This window comes from Cariama cristata, unplaced genomic scaffold (genome assembly GCF_000690535.1).
Source record: "Cariama cristata isolate BGI_N322 unplaced genomic scaffold, ASM69053v1 scaffold4253, whole genome shotgun sequence".
NCBI classification, from domain to species: Eukaryota; Metazoa; Chordata; class Aves; order Cariamiformes; family Cariamidae; genus Cariama; species Cariama cristata.
The window spans coordinates 98,557-112,683 of record NW_009608851.1 but is presented as its reverse complement, the minus strand read 5'-3'; the positions used below and the strand labels follow the sequence as shown (position 1 = coordinate 112,683).

General features: G+C 37.2%; 1 protein-coding gene across 1 annotated transcript in view; it reads left to right on the top strand.

Moving 5' to 3' along the window:
• LOC104159409 (usherin-like) overlaps window positions 1-14,127 on the top strand; it is a 138,319-nt gene that overhangs the window by 52,698 nt on the left and 71,494 nt on the right. The window contains exons 13-17 of the mRNA XM_009697307.1: window positions 3,286-3,509; window positions 5,924-6,134; window positions 6,533-6,730; window positions 7,303-7,457; window positions 9,254-9,452. Coding sequence (XP_009695609.1) covers window positions 3,286-3,509; window positions 5,924-6,134; window positions 6,533-6,730; window positions 7,303-7,457; window positions 9,254-9,452 — 987 coding nt within the window. The remainder of the gene's footprint in view (window positions 1-3,285; window positions 3,510-5,923; window positions 6,135-6,532; window positions 6,731-7,302; window positions 7,458-9,253; window positions 9,453-14,127) is intronic.

The window sequence follows — 14,127 nt, the reverse complement described above, 5'->3', positions numbered from 1 at the left end:
CATGAAAATGCACAAGCCAGCCACAAAAATCAACCTGCTCCCTATCCCTATTATTATAATGATTCTAATGGAAAAAATACTCTCACATAAAAACATAATTTACTTATTGGCAATGGATAAGTAGAATTTTGCAAGACTATGGTAATTGGAAAGCTGATCTCATTGACTAGAAGGGGAAGAGGTAACAGGATGGCTTTATGCAAAATCTGAAATGCTTCTGAAGCTCTCTTTTGTAGTTGGCAATGAATACCATGGTTAAAAAATATAATGACAATTTAAAGTTTTTGTTTGGGAGTTTTAGTTCCTTTAAAAAATTAATACAAAAGAAACATGATCACTGAAAGTGCAAGCCTTGTGCATAGCCTTATTGTTGCAAGACCAGTTTGAAAGCAGCATATTTCTGCAGAACGTAGACTCAGGTTTGCACTCAGTGTTGGTTTAAGGGCTTCAATCATAGAAGTTTTTCATTTGCTATTGTATACCTTTTTCAGAGAGTCTGTCCCGAAAAAGAGATGTTTTGTCCATCTCGCATTATTCTTTTTTTTTTTTTCCCCCCCTATTTTTCTTAGGTTTTATTTTTCGCCCCTTGTTGGCCTTATTTAGTGGGGTGACCATAGAGACATCTACTGGCAAAGGCTGGCAGTGATGCCATGGTTTACACAACCTGAGCCCCACTGCTGCGCTGCAATTATCCAAAATTGTCTGTTTCTGGCTATAAAGGATAATGTCAGCTAAAACCACTCGTGGATTTTCTCTTTTTTTTTTTTTTTTTAAAAAAAAAGCTAGTAAAATGCCAATATACTGACATCCCAGACTCATGAAAGTTGATGCTTTGTACTGTTGTGCTTCCTGCTCTGTAATAGTTGCAACAACCGCATGCAAGCCAAGAATTTTTGGAGTAGTCTGCAATGTACACTGGCTCTGTGTTTTGTTGATCCTCTGTTCTGGCTCCAAAGGCTAAGCCTTTTAATACTTATTTTTCCCTTTTGAAAGCATTGGTTTTGCAGATTTACTAAATTAGTAATTCATCACTCAGCTATGTTTGTAAATTTTTTTCTGTTGCTGGGGATGAACATGAAATAATTGTTGACAGAAATCACTGTTAGCAGGAAGTGACTTTTCCAGCCCATGGATTTTCTTTTTGCTGTAATGCATTATGTGCCTATGAAACATAAATATATAAAGTGTGACACACGCATGCCAGCTGATTTACAAACAAACAGTTTGTATTTTGGTCTTTTGCTGAATTCAGCAAGGATTATAGGAATTTCTGGATCCTTAGGCAATTGAATAAAGTGATTTTTAGAAGGCAAATCAATCCATCAATATTAGATGGTCCTATTTTGTTTTTCTTGGAGCATATTTAAAATTGTACATTTGAGGTGTCAAGGTTCAGGAGTCAAGTGCTACATGTGATAAATTAAGCAAAGGTCAGAGGCTATGTGGTGCAGTTTCAGAAGATTGTCTACCTCTGCCTCTGCAGCTCATTCATGCTGAAGTGATGCACTATGGGAATTACTACCAAACTCTGCTCTGCAACATCTGCTCTCCCTAAGTGAGTTAGTGCACGTCAGACATCTTTATGTCAGAATATTGCAGTGATGGATGCAGTCTTCAGAAAATGCTGCATAAAAATCTGGTGTGCCGTTCTGGCCATTAAGTGAAATTACTATTTAAATTAATGGCGCTGTCACAGTTTATCTGTGCAAAGAATGAACGCTGATTAGGGTATTAAGTAATTAGCAATTTATCACACTGGAACAAGGTTGATAATAATTAAAGAAGTAATGGTTTACCAAAGAAACTAGAAAGGGAGTCACTTCTTGTTATGTGAGTGAAATCTTGGCTGAAAAATTTAATTCAGTTAAACAAAGATGAGGTTCGCAGTGAAAGAATACAGCCTTGTTTGTTTCAATAGAAAAACAGTTCGTTATCAAAATTTTAGTTCGCCTGTCAAAAGTCCCTTGGGGCTGTCTGAGTTGCTTATTAGTACTGAATTGAGTCATTTTCTGCATTAATTCTCTACTTAAAATCGGTAGAATCCTAGGACAATTTGGAAAAAGGGTGTGAACAGGAGGAAATGTTTACCTCTTGGAGAGCTGGTGATCATAGTTTGATTGCTGTGAATAGAACCAGCCCTGAAAAAAGGTAAAGTATGCAAGTAACGTCACCATTTTTAGTCATTCCAGTGATTGGATTGAAATGCTCTGAATGTTTTAGCAGGTTCGTACCCTTAAAGAGTAATTTTCATTATGTATGACTTCCTAAGAGAGATTTGCTGCAATAAATGGCAGTGAGAAAAGTGGCCACTTTTGCATATGTTTTAAATGCCTATATAGTACAGAAATTATGTCAAATGCAAACTACTTTGTAGATGTAACAGTATAGCAAGGCCCTGCACTTTTGTGTGATATCTTTCTAGTTGAATTAGCAATAACATTTATTTCATTGCCAATTATAGAGGTGTTTGTAGCATTTGATTCAGAGTTAAAATTTACCCCTCTCTTTAAATAGTATGGGGTTCAACACTGGTATTTCACAGTTGCAGAATAATTCATGTGAATATATGGAAAATTACACTGGTTATGAAGAGTTTTTCATTTTAAAATAAAATTATTGCAACTAGAAGAAAGACAGTGGAATTAATTTTGGCATCTTATCAATTCCACTACAGAAATGCAGATTATATTCAGATATTAACTTCTTAAAGAGTAATTCTCTGAATTAGACAACTGAAGCTTCACTGCAGGTATTTGGCAAGTCACCCATTCAGTTCTACATACCTGGTATGAACCCCCACTTTAAAACATAAAAATATAATGTGAAACATTCTGAAATGCTAAGATGCACTATTGGAAGACTGCCAATGTGAAAAGGGATGAATGAGGCCTGAATGGAAAGCACATGGAGAAGCTTTCTCAATTTCTACATTCTACAGGAAGTTTTCATCAACAGTCTGTCTTCGACCTGCTGTGCACAGTACCTTGGTATGGTATTTTATAGCAAAGGTTCTTACAAAAGTTCAGCAATGGTGTAAATTGGCTGTAGAGGTTCCCTGTGTATTCCTCTAATTCTTGATTGTTTTCAGTAGGTCTGGAAGTCAGGATGCTTACTTCAGTCACCTCACGTTCGAATTTCATCTCAGTTCAGCTAAATCTGCATAATTCCAGCTGCTGATGGTTCTATGCCAAGCTGTATTGCATTCTGAGCTTTCTCCTTTCTTATCTATTTATTTATTTACTTACATTTCATATTCAGATATATTTGTTTGTTTGTTTGTTTCAGGGATGTTCTGTTGTGGGCAGGAATACGTGAATAAGTCAGATACCATATGCTGCTCAGGTTCCAGTGGTGAGTCCCTAGCACATGTTAGAAAGAATGACCAAGTGCCAGTAAAATGCTGTGAGACTGAACTTATTCCAAAGAGTGAAGAATGCTGTAATGGAGTTGGATATAATCCTTTGAAATATGTTTGCTCTGACAAGATTTCAGCTGGAATGATGATGAAGGTAATTGATAGAAAATCTCTCGGTAGTTCTGATTTGATGATGGAAAGAGAAATACACTGTTCATAACTATTTTTCCAAAATAGGAATATAAAAACTCTTGTGTGCATTATTCATTTTCACATTACATCCATATTAATACCGAATGAGTTCACCATGATTGATGTTATTGCAATGAATTCTAAAGGAATTAATAATGATTAGCTGCCTCTGTGAAGTGTTGCCCAGCACTTCAGATTAGTACAGTGGCTAAAAGCTGGCATACTAACAAGACTGACAAGTATAGCCCGTTGTGTTCTGTGACCACTACTCCTGGTGATGTTCCTTAAGTGGAAATCAAAACTGAAGTGGCCAGTTCTGAAGTGTAAAAATGCTATTACATTTCAATTTGGGCAGGCAGTATGACATAGATTCCCCAGCTTCCTAAAATAAATAAATAAATAAATAAAGCACAATTGATATTTTCTTGATGGACTTAATCCTGATCCTACAGAAAACCAGTGGCAATTTTGGCATAAATTTTAGCAGTACTAGAATAGGTCCCTGTATAACTTTTAGCAATAACGAGGGTATTGTATTTTTGATACCTTTTGCACCTAATGAATTATATAGTTTATCTTCACTCTGTTTTAATGTAAGAGTAAACTAAGCACCATAAAGACTGGTTCCACCTTTTCTAAGAGTGGCCAGTGACTACAGGTATCAGCATAAGACAATTTGGCCAAACTTTCAAAGCTGCAAAGTCTTGCAACTCAAGTTGAATTCAATTGAAATCTTCCAGAATTAACATCTTGGTGTTATACATAAGCTGTAAAAATATTGTCAACTGTTATTACAATTTTTGTTTAAGAAAATGAATACTTCAAAGGATGGAAACCCTGTGTGTGTATATATATGTATATTCTTTTGTATAAACTTCTATTTATGTTTAGAGAGAGACGGATAAAGTGAGTGAGAGAGAAAGAAAGAGGGTTGGATACTGTGGATTCTACAATATGGAAATTAGGTAGATATTGTGGAATTTATCACTAAAGTAAAAAGAAAAACCGACCCCATCCTGCCACATACAGGTGTTCCAGTATCCTTTTTGTTCATCTGTGAAGTTAATACAGAAATATTTCTTCCATCTTCTCCTTTTCATGTCAAGGTTTTCATGTAATTTCATTTTCAGACTGAATAATTTTCTCCTACAGAAAATCCAAGTGTTGTGATGAGTCAGCTACATTTCCTCAATGCATTGTATTAGTAGTTCATGCAAGGCGAAAAAAGGCTGAGAATAGGTTAATGAATTCTAGTAGATACCATGCTAGATCTGTGCCTTAGGTATAATGTATAAACAAAGGAAGCACTTTCTATTTTACTTACTTACAGTAGAAAAAAATAGCAGTGCTAGCTTTCTGATATGGATAGATTTACTAACATTAAAAGGACTGATATTCTGAGACATATTCTGGAGCTACTTTATATGTGAATCCAATCCATCTATATCCTACATCGTATATTGTTATCTATCACAATGTAATTTTCGTGAAAGTGCCAAGTTTGGGAAATTAAATTAGCTGAATTTCATGTTCAGCTAACAAACTAATTTCAACAGGTGAATTAAGGAAGGATTAGATATAGTCTGTTTGTTTTTTGTTCTAAAGTTTATAGCCTAATGGGCAGAAATATTTGTAGCAAATATTGCAGTACATTTCTTCCTGCAAGAACCTATATTTTATGAAAATTATTGCTCTCTAGCTTATGGTTTGGCAAAAATATTATTTCATTAATTTTAATGGAAACTTCTGGATGTTCAGTGTATATTTCCATTTCTGTGTATTGTTCTTTATAGGTTAAATCCTATATCTGTGTCCACGTTTGCAGAGGTCCTCTTATTGCAGCAAAACTGCTGTTTAGGAGTGATGTGGTAGAGGACACGATTTATATAACCCGTGGATAGAGTTCTCAGCCTTGAAAGCTGCCAAGGAATTGCACAGAGCCTACTTGGCAAGCTGCGTGAGGGACTGGGAATTTGCTATTGATTTGCCACAGCATATTGGCCTTCGCAGGAGCAGAATATTAAAATTCTCAGATAAAATCCTGTTCTCATTTGATTCTAGATTTTACTACTGTCAACAAACCAAACCGTTTGGGATTCCAGTGGTTAAAATTTGTGATGTTCTCATCCAAGGACCCTAAAAAAAAACAAGTCAGTTTCTTTTAGAAGGGATTATAAAAGCATTAATGATCACAGACAGTAGACAGGCCAAAGTCTGAAAAGGTCTCCCATGTGCTAGAAATATCAACACGCTGAGTGAAGTTACCTGACTTGTATGTTGCATAAAGAGAGAGAAATACTAATGGAAGAAAAATGTAAAGAATATAAAGAAATGAAGATGCAGTAAATATATTAAAATTGAATATATATTCCTTAGGTAAAAGAAGAATGCAAGGCTAATATCCTTTGCCCTTTATCTATGGAAGCAACAGCACATTGTGGAAAGTGTGACTTTGATCCTAGGGAGAATATCTGTGCATGGATAAAAGGTTCACAGAGTGCTACAGTAAAGGAGATAAAAGAAGATGAGTGTGCAGCTGAAGAGGAGACTGTCTACACAGGAAGTCCAAACCAGTATTCATTCACAGGTAAGGAAAAGTGGCATATCAGATTGGTGATTTGCTAGTGTATTTAGTTCACTCTGGAGAAAAAGATGTCCTGAATGCTATCACCTTTTCTAATTAAATGTGAAGCAACTGTAGTGAAGCAGCATTCTTTAAGAAGTAATCTGTGAATCAGGACAGAATCTTCAGGGAAATGAAATGAGTAGGAAGAAGTTCAGTGAATACATAAGGTCTATATCTGCTTTCACAAAAGTTGATGGAAGTATTGCTGTATCAGAAAATGGCCCTGACTAAATGAACAACTTCCATATCGACTGTCTTTAAATACAGAAGTAGTTCCATAGGCACAGAAAAAAATAAACAAAACTTATTTTGTGTTTTGGTAAGACTGAGGTGATCCATATGTAACTTTCTTTTTCTAGACCTGGACCTCAAACCTTTTATCACATATGAGTACAGGGTGGCTGCTTGGAATAGCTATGGAAGAGGTTTCAGTGAAATTAGCAGAGCTGTCACTAAGCAAGATGTACCACAGGGTGTAAGTCCACCAAGATGGGCCAAAGTGGATAATCGGGAAGACATGATACTTCTAAACTGGGAGGAACCACTTCAACCAAATGGTATTGATATGTGTTCTATCATTCAACTGACACTGTTCCAAAATCACAAAGCATTTCTTAATTAGTCACTGGCACTGAAATATACATATTCATAAATTCTGCAAGAAGAATTTGCTCTATATTGAGAGAATTTTCATTGCAAATAAGAGTAGTCTAACTTCACAGAAGACAATTTAGTATGTCTCTAAGAAGTGCCCCGAAGCCTCTTTTGAGAACAGTTGTAAGAATAAGAGGCAAATATGATCAGAAAATCACAACCATGTTACAAAATATTTGGGGATTTGGGGATGGGGCGGTGATACTCATGTTTCAGGAAATCTTATGATTTTCAAACAGTGAGAAAACTTGAAAGACCTCTCTTAACAAAGATTGAGATCTACTGAGATGTTGATGTAGAGGTTGAGGAAAGTAGTTGGTAATTGACATTAGCCGTTTAAGCAGGATGATTGTCTGTTACAGTGGTCACCTAGAGATTTCATTTAATGTTTTCTGTGTGCAGAGTAGGTTATTATAGTATACCATCACACAGCATTTCTCAGCTAACAAAAGGGAAATTTTTCTTTCTGTAATAGGTCTTATTATTCACTATATCATTCTCCGAAATGGAATCGAGCATTTTAGAGGAACAGAAATGAGCTTCACAGACACAAGTGGTGTCCAGCCATACCAAGAATATTCATACCAACTGCGAGCCTGCACTGTTGCTGGTTGCGCAGACAGCACTAAGGTCAGTGAACTGGTCTTTATGGAACTGGTGCCAAAACTTTATCAGCCAGTGTGGTAATACAAAAATGCTTTTGTAAAGGTGTAATTTGAAGACATACTGATTATTGAGTAAATGAAAAACATGAATAATCTTATTTGGATTCAACTACTGACAGGGGATTATTTGGAACCTAAAGTTGATACAAGCAAGTGGAAGAACAAAGCAGTATCTCAGTCTTGGCAAAGCTGAAATTGCACTGTAGGAACTGATGTTTGTTAAAGAGAAAGCTGTACATGATAGAATAAAGTAACGGATATTAAACTGCTTTTTCTCTAAGCCTTGAAATTAAACGTTGCTTCTCACTAGGAGGTCTATAACCTCTTCTTCCTTGATATTTCTTAATTCATCTGCTTTTGCTCTAGTCTATCAATTTGTTCAACAACCTTCTTATTCTGAGCCTGCTTCTACTATGTTACCATTCACTGGCTTTCCATGTCTCTACCTGCTTCAGGCTTTACACTCCCTTTGTGTACAACCTGCCTATTCTTCAGTTTTAAGCAAACAGAATCTCTTCCCTCCCTTTGTCACTGCTTCATTTCCCTTTGTATCGCTTTGAATCATGGATGTCTTTCACCAGCATTACTGTTTAATCAGCTCTAGTTTCTATTCTGCAAAGTACCTGCCTTACTCATCATTTGGAAAAACTATTTCTTAAGTGACCTCTTTTTCATAATAATATCCTTACCTCTATGAAAATGAATTTCTAGGACTGCAAGTGTAAGGTCTGTGGGGCAGAGGTGGGGAATAATGACTGTGCTTTGTAATTGTAATATCTATGGGATTAAAAAAGTTGATTTTTTTTCAGGTGTTTAAATGTTTTTGTTATTGGTGCCAACCTCAGCCAAAAGAAAAGAAACACTGATGCAGAGGGATGCAGATAGGTGCATAGTCCTCTACCTCCACACAGAGCTGTGGTCTGGGAGCTATGTAGGCACAGTTGCTGCAACCATCAGCCTGAGCTAATAAATCCTGCTTATTTCACTTGCCTGTAATTAAGGAGTTTACTGTTGCAAACACTGAAGTCTGCAAGTAGGGACTGATTCCACCAAATGCACTAAACCAATATATTATAGAGGGCACATTTTATATTTACAGCATAATATAAATACTTTATGGTGGTAATAACAGAAAAAGAAAAGTGATTCTCAAAGAGAAAAAGGTCTGACTCACTTATTATACCAGTGTAATTTGGAAATGCCTCTGTAGGAGATGGTAGAGATGTGTCAATAGAAAATTAGCTTTTTCCTTTTTCTTCTTTTTATTTTGTAGGAAGAGCTTAACAAGTGCAAAGTTATTCTATCTTTCAAAATCTTTGGTTTCCTTACAAAAATATGGAGTTGCAAATAACTACAATAGAGTTCAGATTGCATGGGATATATGGAGGCTTATCCCCGTGTTTACTGGTGCTTAAAATATATGAAATCAGGCAGTTAAAATGCAGAGACACTGACAAACCATATGGAAGAGAGTTATCAAGAGTTTTCAAGCAATACAGTTTTTGTTGTTTCACCCTGTGCTATACACTGCAGCTAAAACGTGGTGAACCTGTTGTGATAAATTGTAGACATAGACTTAGTGTAATGTATTCAAGGTCAGATTTCATTGTGAAAAAGGAGGAAAAGAGTAACTAGTTCTCCAGGCCCTTGGTAATGATATGCCAGCCCAAACAACATTTTAAAACAAAAGTGACATTCTCATTGATCATGGTATCTAGTGTACTATTACATTAAATTGCTGTTTAATTCATATGTCTTCAGGTAGTTGCAGTCACTGTCCAAGGAGTCCCAGAGAGTGTTCAACCACCAGACGTCAGTGCTTTGAACTCAACAGCATTACATTTAAGCTGGATTGCACCCAAGAAACCAAATGGTATCATCAGAGAGTACCAGATCAGTCAAGTAGGGAAGGGACTTGTATACGCTGATGCCGCAAGCAAGATGCAGCACACAATATCAGGTAAGGAGGCAGAGATCTCTGACAGGCTAATGTCCTGTCCTTAAGATATAAGACAGTATTAACATATTAAAAATGCTACTTGTCCGTAACTTTTAAATCCCCAGTACCGTGCACAGTTTCAAATGCTTTATTGTGACTTTACATCTTTTAAATTTATTTTTTTCAATCTCTTTCATTTCTGGCTGCTGTTTTTTAAAATATTAATAGATTTAATTTCAAAATTTTAAAATAAATCAATCTATCCAGCTGAATTCAAGATGCATGCTTTGTGGTGTGCTTGAGGTCTCAGATACTCTGTATAGGCTTGCCATCCCTTCACACAGATTCAACTCTTTCTTTTACCGTCATTAATGTGCAGTAATGCAGTTGAAGTCACTAGTGCTGCTGTGAACCTGTAGCAGTGTAGGAGCAAGAAGGATCCAGTACTTTACGCCTGAGATAATAAAAAGGAAAGGAAGACAAAAAGGGAAAGACCCTGGATTCTGTTTATAATCTTGTATATTGCTTATAACCATTTTCTAAATACTTGGTGAAATTTCACTAGTCTGTGTGTATCTGGAAGGGATAGTCAAGGGATTTGGGGGGAAGAATTGACTCAGACCTGAAATGTATTATTTTCACATATTCAATTTTTAGTTACATTCGAATGTTACACTGAAGCAAAATTGTTCTTAGAAATGTTTCTGTTGAACGCAAAATGGGAACATAATCATTCTGGGATATCTTTTTTCACTCTTTGACCTCAGGTGTCTGTGATTTTTAGGAATTCATAAATATATTATTTTTTCCTTTTTTTTTTTCCACCCGAGTAGGAAACTTAGAGATTCGTATGTTATACACACCATATGATAGCCACCCAAACAATAGAAGTTGACTTAGGGCACATAAAGCCTATACAGCATATATGTCACTCTCAACTATCCCTCAAAGCATGAGTCCTGAGTCAGAGTGGACCCCTCAGTGCTTTAAAAGAGTTTGTCCTTTCTGTAATCACTCACAGAGAAGTAAAGGATTGTGTTCCTCTTTGACAATATCATGCTCAAGTGTAAAATTCATCAACTGTATATTACGCCTGTCCTCATATTCAGTGCTTCTGGACATCAGATATTAACTAGAGTATGTCAGTTGGTGGTACGTGTTTTCGAATTGCTGTCATAAGTTTATACTGTAAAGAATACCTACTAACAAGGAATGATTTATCAAACCCATTGAAAAATACTTCTCGTGCTCTCACTTCCATCCCAAAAGGCAGTTATACCTCCAGAGTAACTGAGGTTTCAATGAAAACAATACTGTTTTTCTTACCAGTTGGAAGGGAGAGGAAATGAAATTACCTCCTGAGAAACAAGGAGTATGCCTTTTGTGCGCCTGTTCTGTTAAGCCACTGTCCAATGCTGCTGTGTTAAGCCAGGAGTGAAATAAGTGATCGTTCCTCCTGACAGTCGTAATCAAACCTTCTGCTGTGTTCTGTAGGAGGTTCCTTGGGTAATAATGTTGAATTCATGGCAGTGATTTAGCAATGTGGATAATTATTGCTCTCTAAATTAAAAGAATAAGATAAAACAATCAAATTTATTTAATACATAATCTCAAATGTTTGACTTGTTCTCTTATTCCCTGTGGACGGATGTTTTGATTTTCCCATCTTCCTTTTTTCTTTTTTCTTTCCCAAAACTGTCTGCTTTTCCCTGAGCAACAGTTGAATATTAATGAAGCTGTAGCATTAGTATTTCTTGAGACTTTGAATTGAGGGTCTTGCAAATAACAGACAAGAAGGCTAGCACCTTGCCACTCCACCATTGTCTTGCTGCTTATTTTTAATTACATCAAAGCTTTGGAAACATGATCCCACAAATGCTTTGTGGGAATAGCGGTGAATGTGCTCATCATGTGAAATCCATAAATTGCTTATAATCCTCTCAAGATGTTAAAAAAAGCATTAAGTAATTGAAGACAGGAAGTCCTCAGTTAATTATTTAGAGGTGTTATCAATGCTTTAAGCAAACTGAAGCATTTTCTGCTATCTCACTGAGTTGAATGCCACTGGGACCTAGGGGCAGCAGCCATCATCTTCTCATATTCTCTAATGCAAACAGCACATGGCAGCTTGTCAATAAAAGACCTTTTTATATCATTTATTACTGAACACTTCCACTACCCTGTACAGAACAATTTGGATGACAGTTATGGCATTGTTTCACTTTGTGTTACTACTACTTTACAAATGGGCCTGCTAATGCTTTGCAGTGGGGGCCAGGCAGAGGGTAAGAATGAAGAAAATAATTAGGGGAATTGTAAAAGAAAGCTAAGAGTGCCCTCTTCAGCAGTAGCAGGTAGGTTTATAGCAAAGATTCTTCTCAGCTCACCCTTTTTAATTTGCTAAAGATAATACCCTGGGTAACAGGCTTTATCGAGAATTTGTAGGATCAATCATCTTTAGGTAAAGGCCAAGCAAGATCATTGATGTTTATTTTAGTAAAAGAAACAATATTAAGAAATACTTCATGACTGAATGGTTTGAAATTCTTTCATCTGAACAAACTCTCCATTTCAGGGTAGTGAAAACTGAAGAGATACAGAAATGTTGTCACCGGTCAACTCTATCTCCATGCAGCACTGAATCAGTAGTAGTATTTATGTAAAGGAAACTCTTGGGGGTGGAGGGGCTGTGTGAGCCTGTGGTCAGCAATCTGACATCCTCCTGAGTAAAATTCCCACGGCAGGTCCCAGGAGCGTTATCCTGGGAGCTAATTACTGACCTTGCTGGAGCCATACCCACAAATGGAGACAAACAATATCAGAAGGAATTGATTTGGCTAATAGAACAATGAATTCTTAAAAAAACACTGTTTCACAGTCTTTTGGCAAATGACAAATGCTGCAATAACAAAATAGACTGCTAAGTTAATAATAATAATTTAAAAAGAATTAAAAAAACCCAAACACAATAGACCAAAAAAGAAAAGGAGAGGAGAGGTATCCTCTAGTGAACAATCAAGTAGAGAGATTGGAAAAGCAAAATGCTGTTTATGTTTCAAGATTATCTTACTTGTTATTTTTATTATTAATCACATACACAGATTTGCACAGACCTATCCAAAGTATGCATAAGACAAGGCATTCAATGTAAAACTTCAATAATCTAGATAAAAATCTGATGTGAGTGCCCCATGTATGACTAGAGGTTTCAGGTATCAGAATTTCACCAATAAATTTAGTGAAACCATGTGCTCTTTTTTTAATGCTCATTTTTCTCTTTAAAGTGTAGTTGTAAATGAGTATTGCTTTATTATGCATGTTTCCTTTAAAAGTGAACATGACTCCCTTTAGGGGAATTCAAGTAATTTGTTGCCACAGTAATCTTTTCTATCCTGAAATGTTAAATACTTGGCTTTCCTCCATGCCTTTGCCTCTTTCTAGTCTGCAACTGTCATTTTCTCCCTTCTTACTTTTATACGCAATGTTCAGATGATTTTTCTTCTCTTCCAGTTCATGATTAGGTTACAGCCAGGGCTGTCCCTCTGAGTCATCTCTTTATTTTCTCTCCTTCATGTCTTGTTCAATTTGTTAATCAGCCTGCATGTCTTCCATTCAGTATTTTACCTTTCTACATAATTGTTGCTTACTCTTTCTCTTTATTTGTTTGTAATATGTTTTAATTAAAATATCTTTGTACTGGCTATAAACAAGGGTTTGTTTATAAAGAAATATCTTGCCCAGACTTTTTTTCTTGTCACAAAATTGCATTGTTCTGGAAATAATTACAGTTAGGCACAAGAGCTACATTAAAAGTACGTTATTAAGGTCACAAAGCTATGCACTTAAAAATTGACCTGTATAATACGTATGAATTGACCTGTATAATCCTAATTCAGCCTTTTTCACACAAGCAGTCTGCATTATACAATAGTGCAGTCATTTGTATGTAGGGTTGCTGCCTCGTTCAGTCCACAGGCTGTGCCTCTTCCAGGGAGGAATAAAATGAAAAAAAAAAAAAAAAAGACTCCTGTATGTAGGACATGTAGGACTGCTGCCTCAGTTTTTGTTATGTTTGTTAGGTTTACTCCTCTGGAAATCTCGGTGTAGATGGGCCTAATTCTGATCTGCCCAGAGCTAACTTTCCTTTCTGCTCAGCAAAAGTCAGGAAGGTGCAAGCCCCAGTTTCATGTGAATGTGGAGCACAGCGAGGGAGGCAACAGGGATGGAGCCAACCCAAGAGGGATAAAAGGGGATTGCTGAGGCGCTGGCAGCACTGGCCGCCGAAATGAAGAAAGGAGAAAGGGCAGTGTCCTGGGAGGACAGCCAAGTGGCAGCACGCAGGGCAGACTCACTGCTACAGTGTGCTCCCACATCAGCTCTCTGTAGAGCTGCTGCCAGCCTCCCCTGGAGCCTTCCCTCCGCCCTGCCCACGGGCCCAGGACCCCATTTCAGCCCAGCCTGCTCCCCTCAATATCTGTCTGCAGCTGTGCTGGCCTCCAGCTCTGACGCAGCCCTGCCCTGCCCAGCCTTGAGCCCTGCCAAGTTGGGCCGACCTGCAGGCCCGTGTCCCGGCCCAGCCCCAGCCCCTGGGAAGCGCCTGGGCTGGGGCTGCCCCCAGCCTGCCCTGCTCCCCAGCTGGAGAGGTGGGACAGGCCCTGGCAGTGTCATGAATCCTGCAGGATGCTGGATTAGAAAG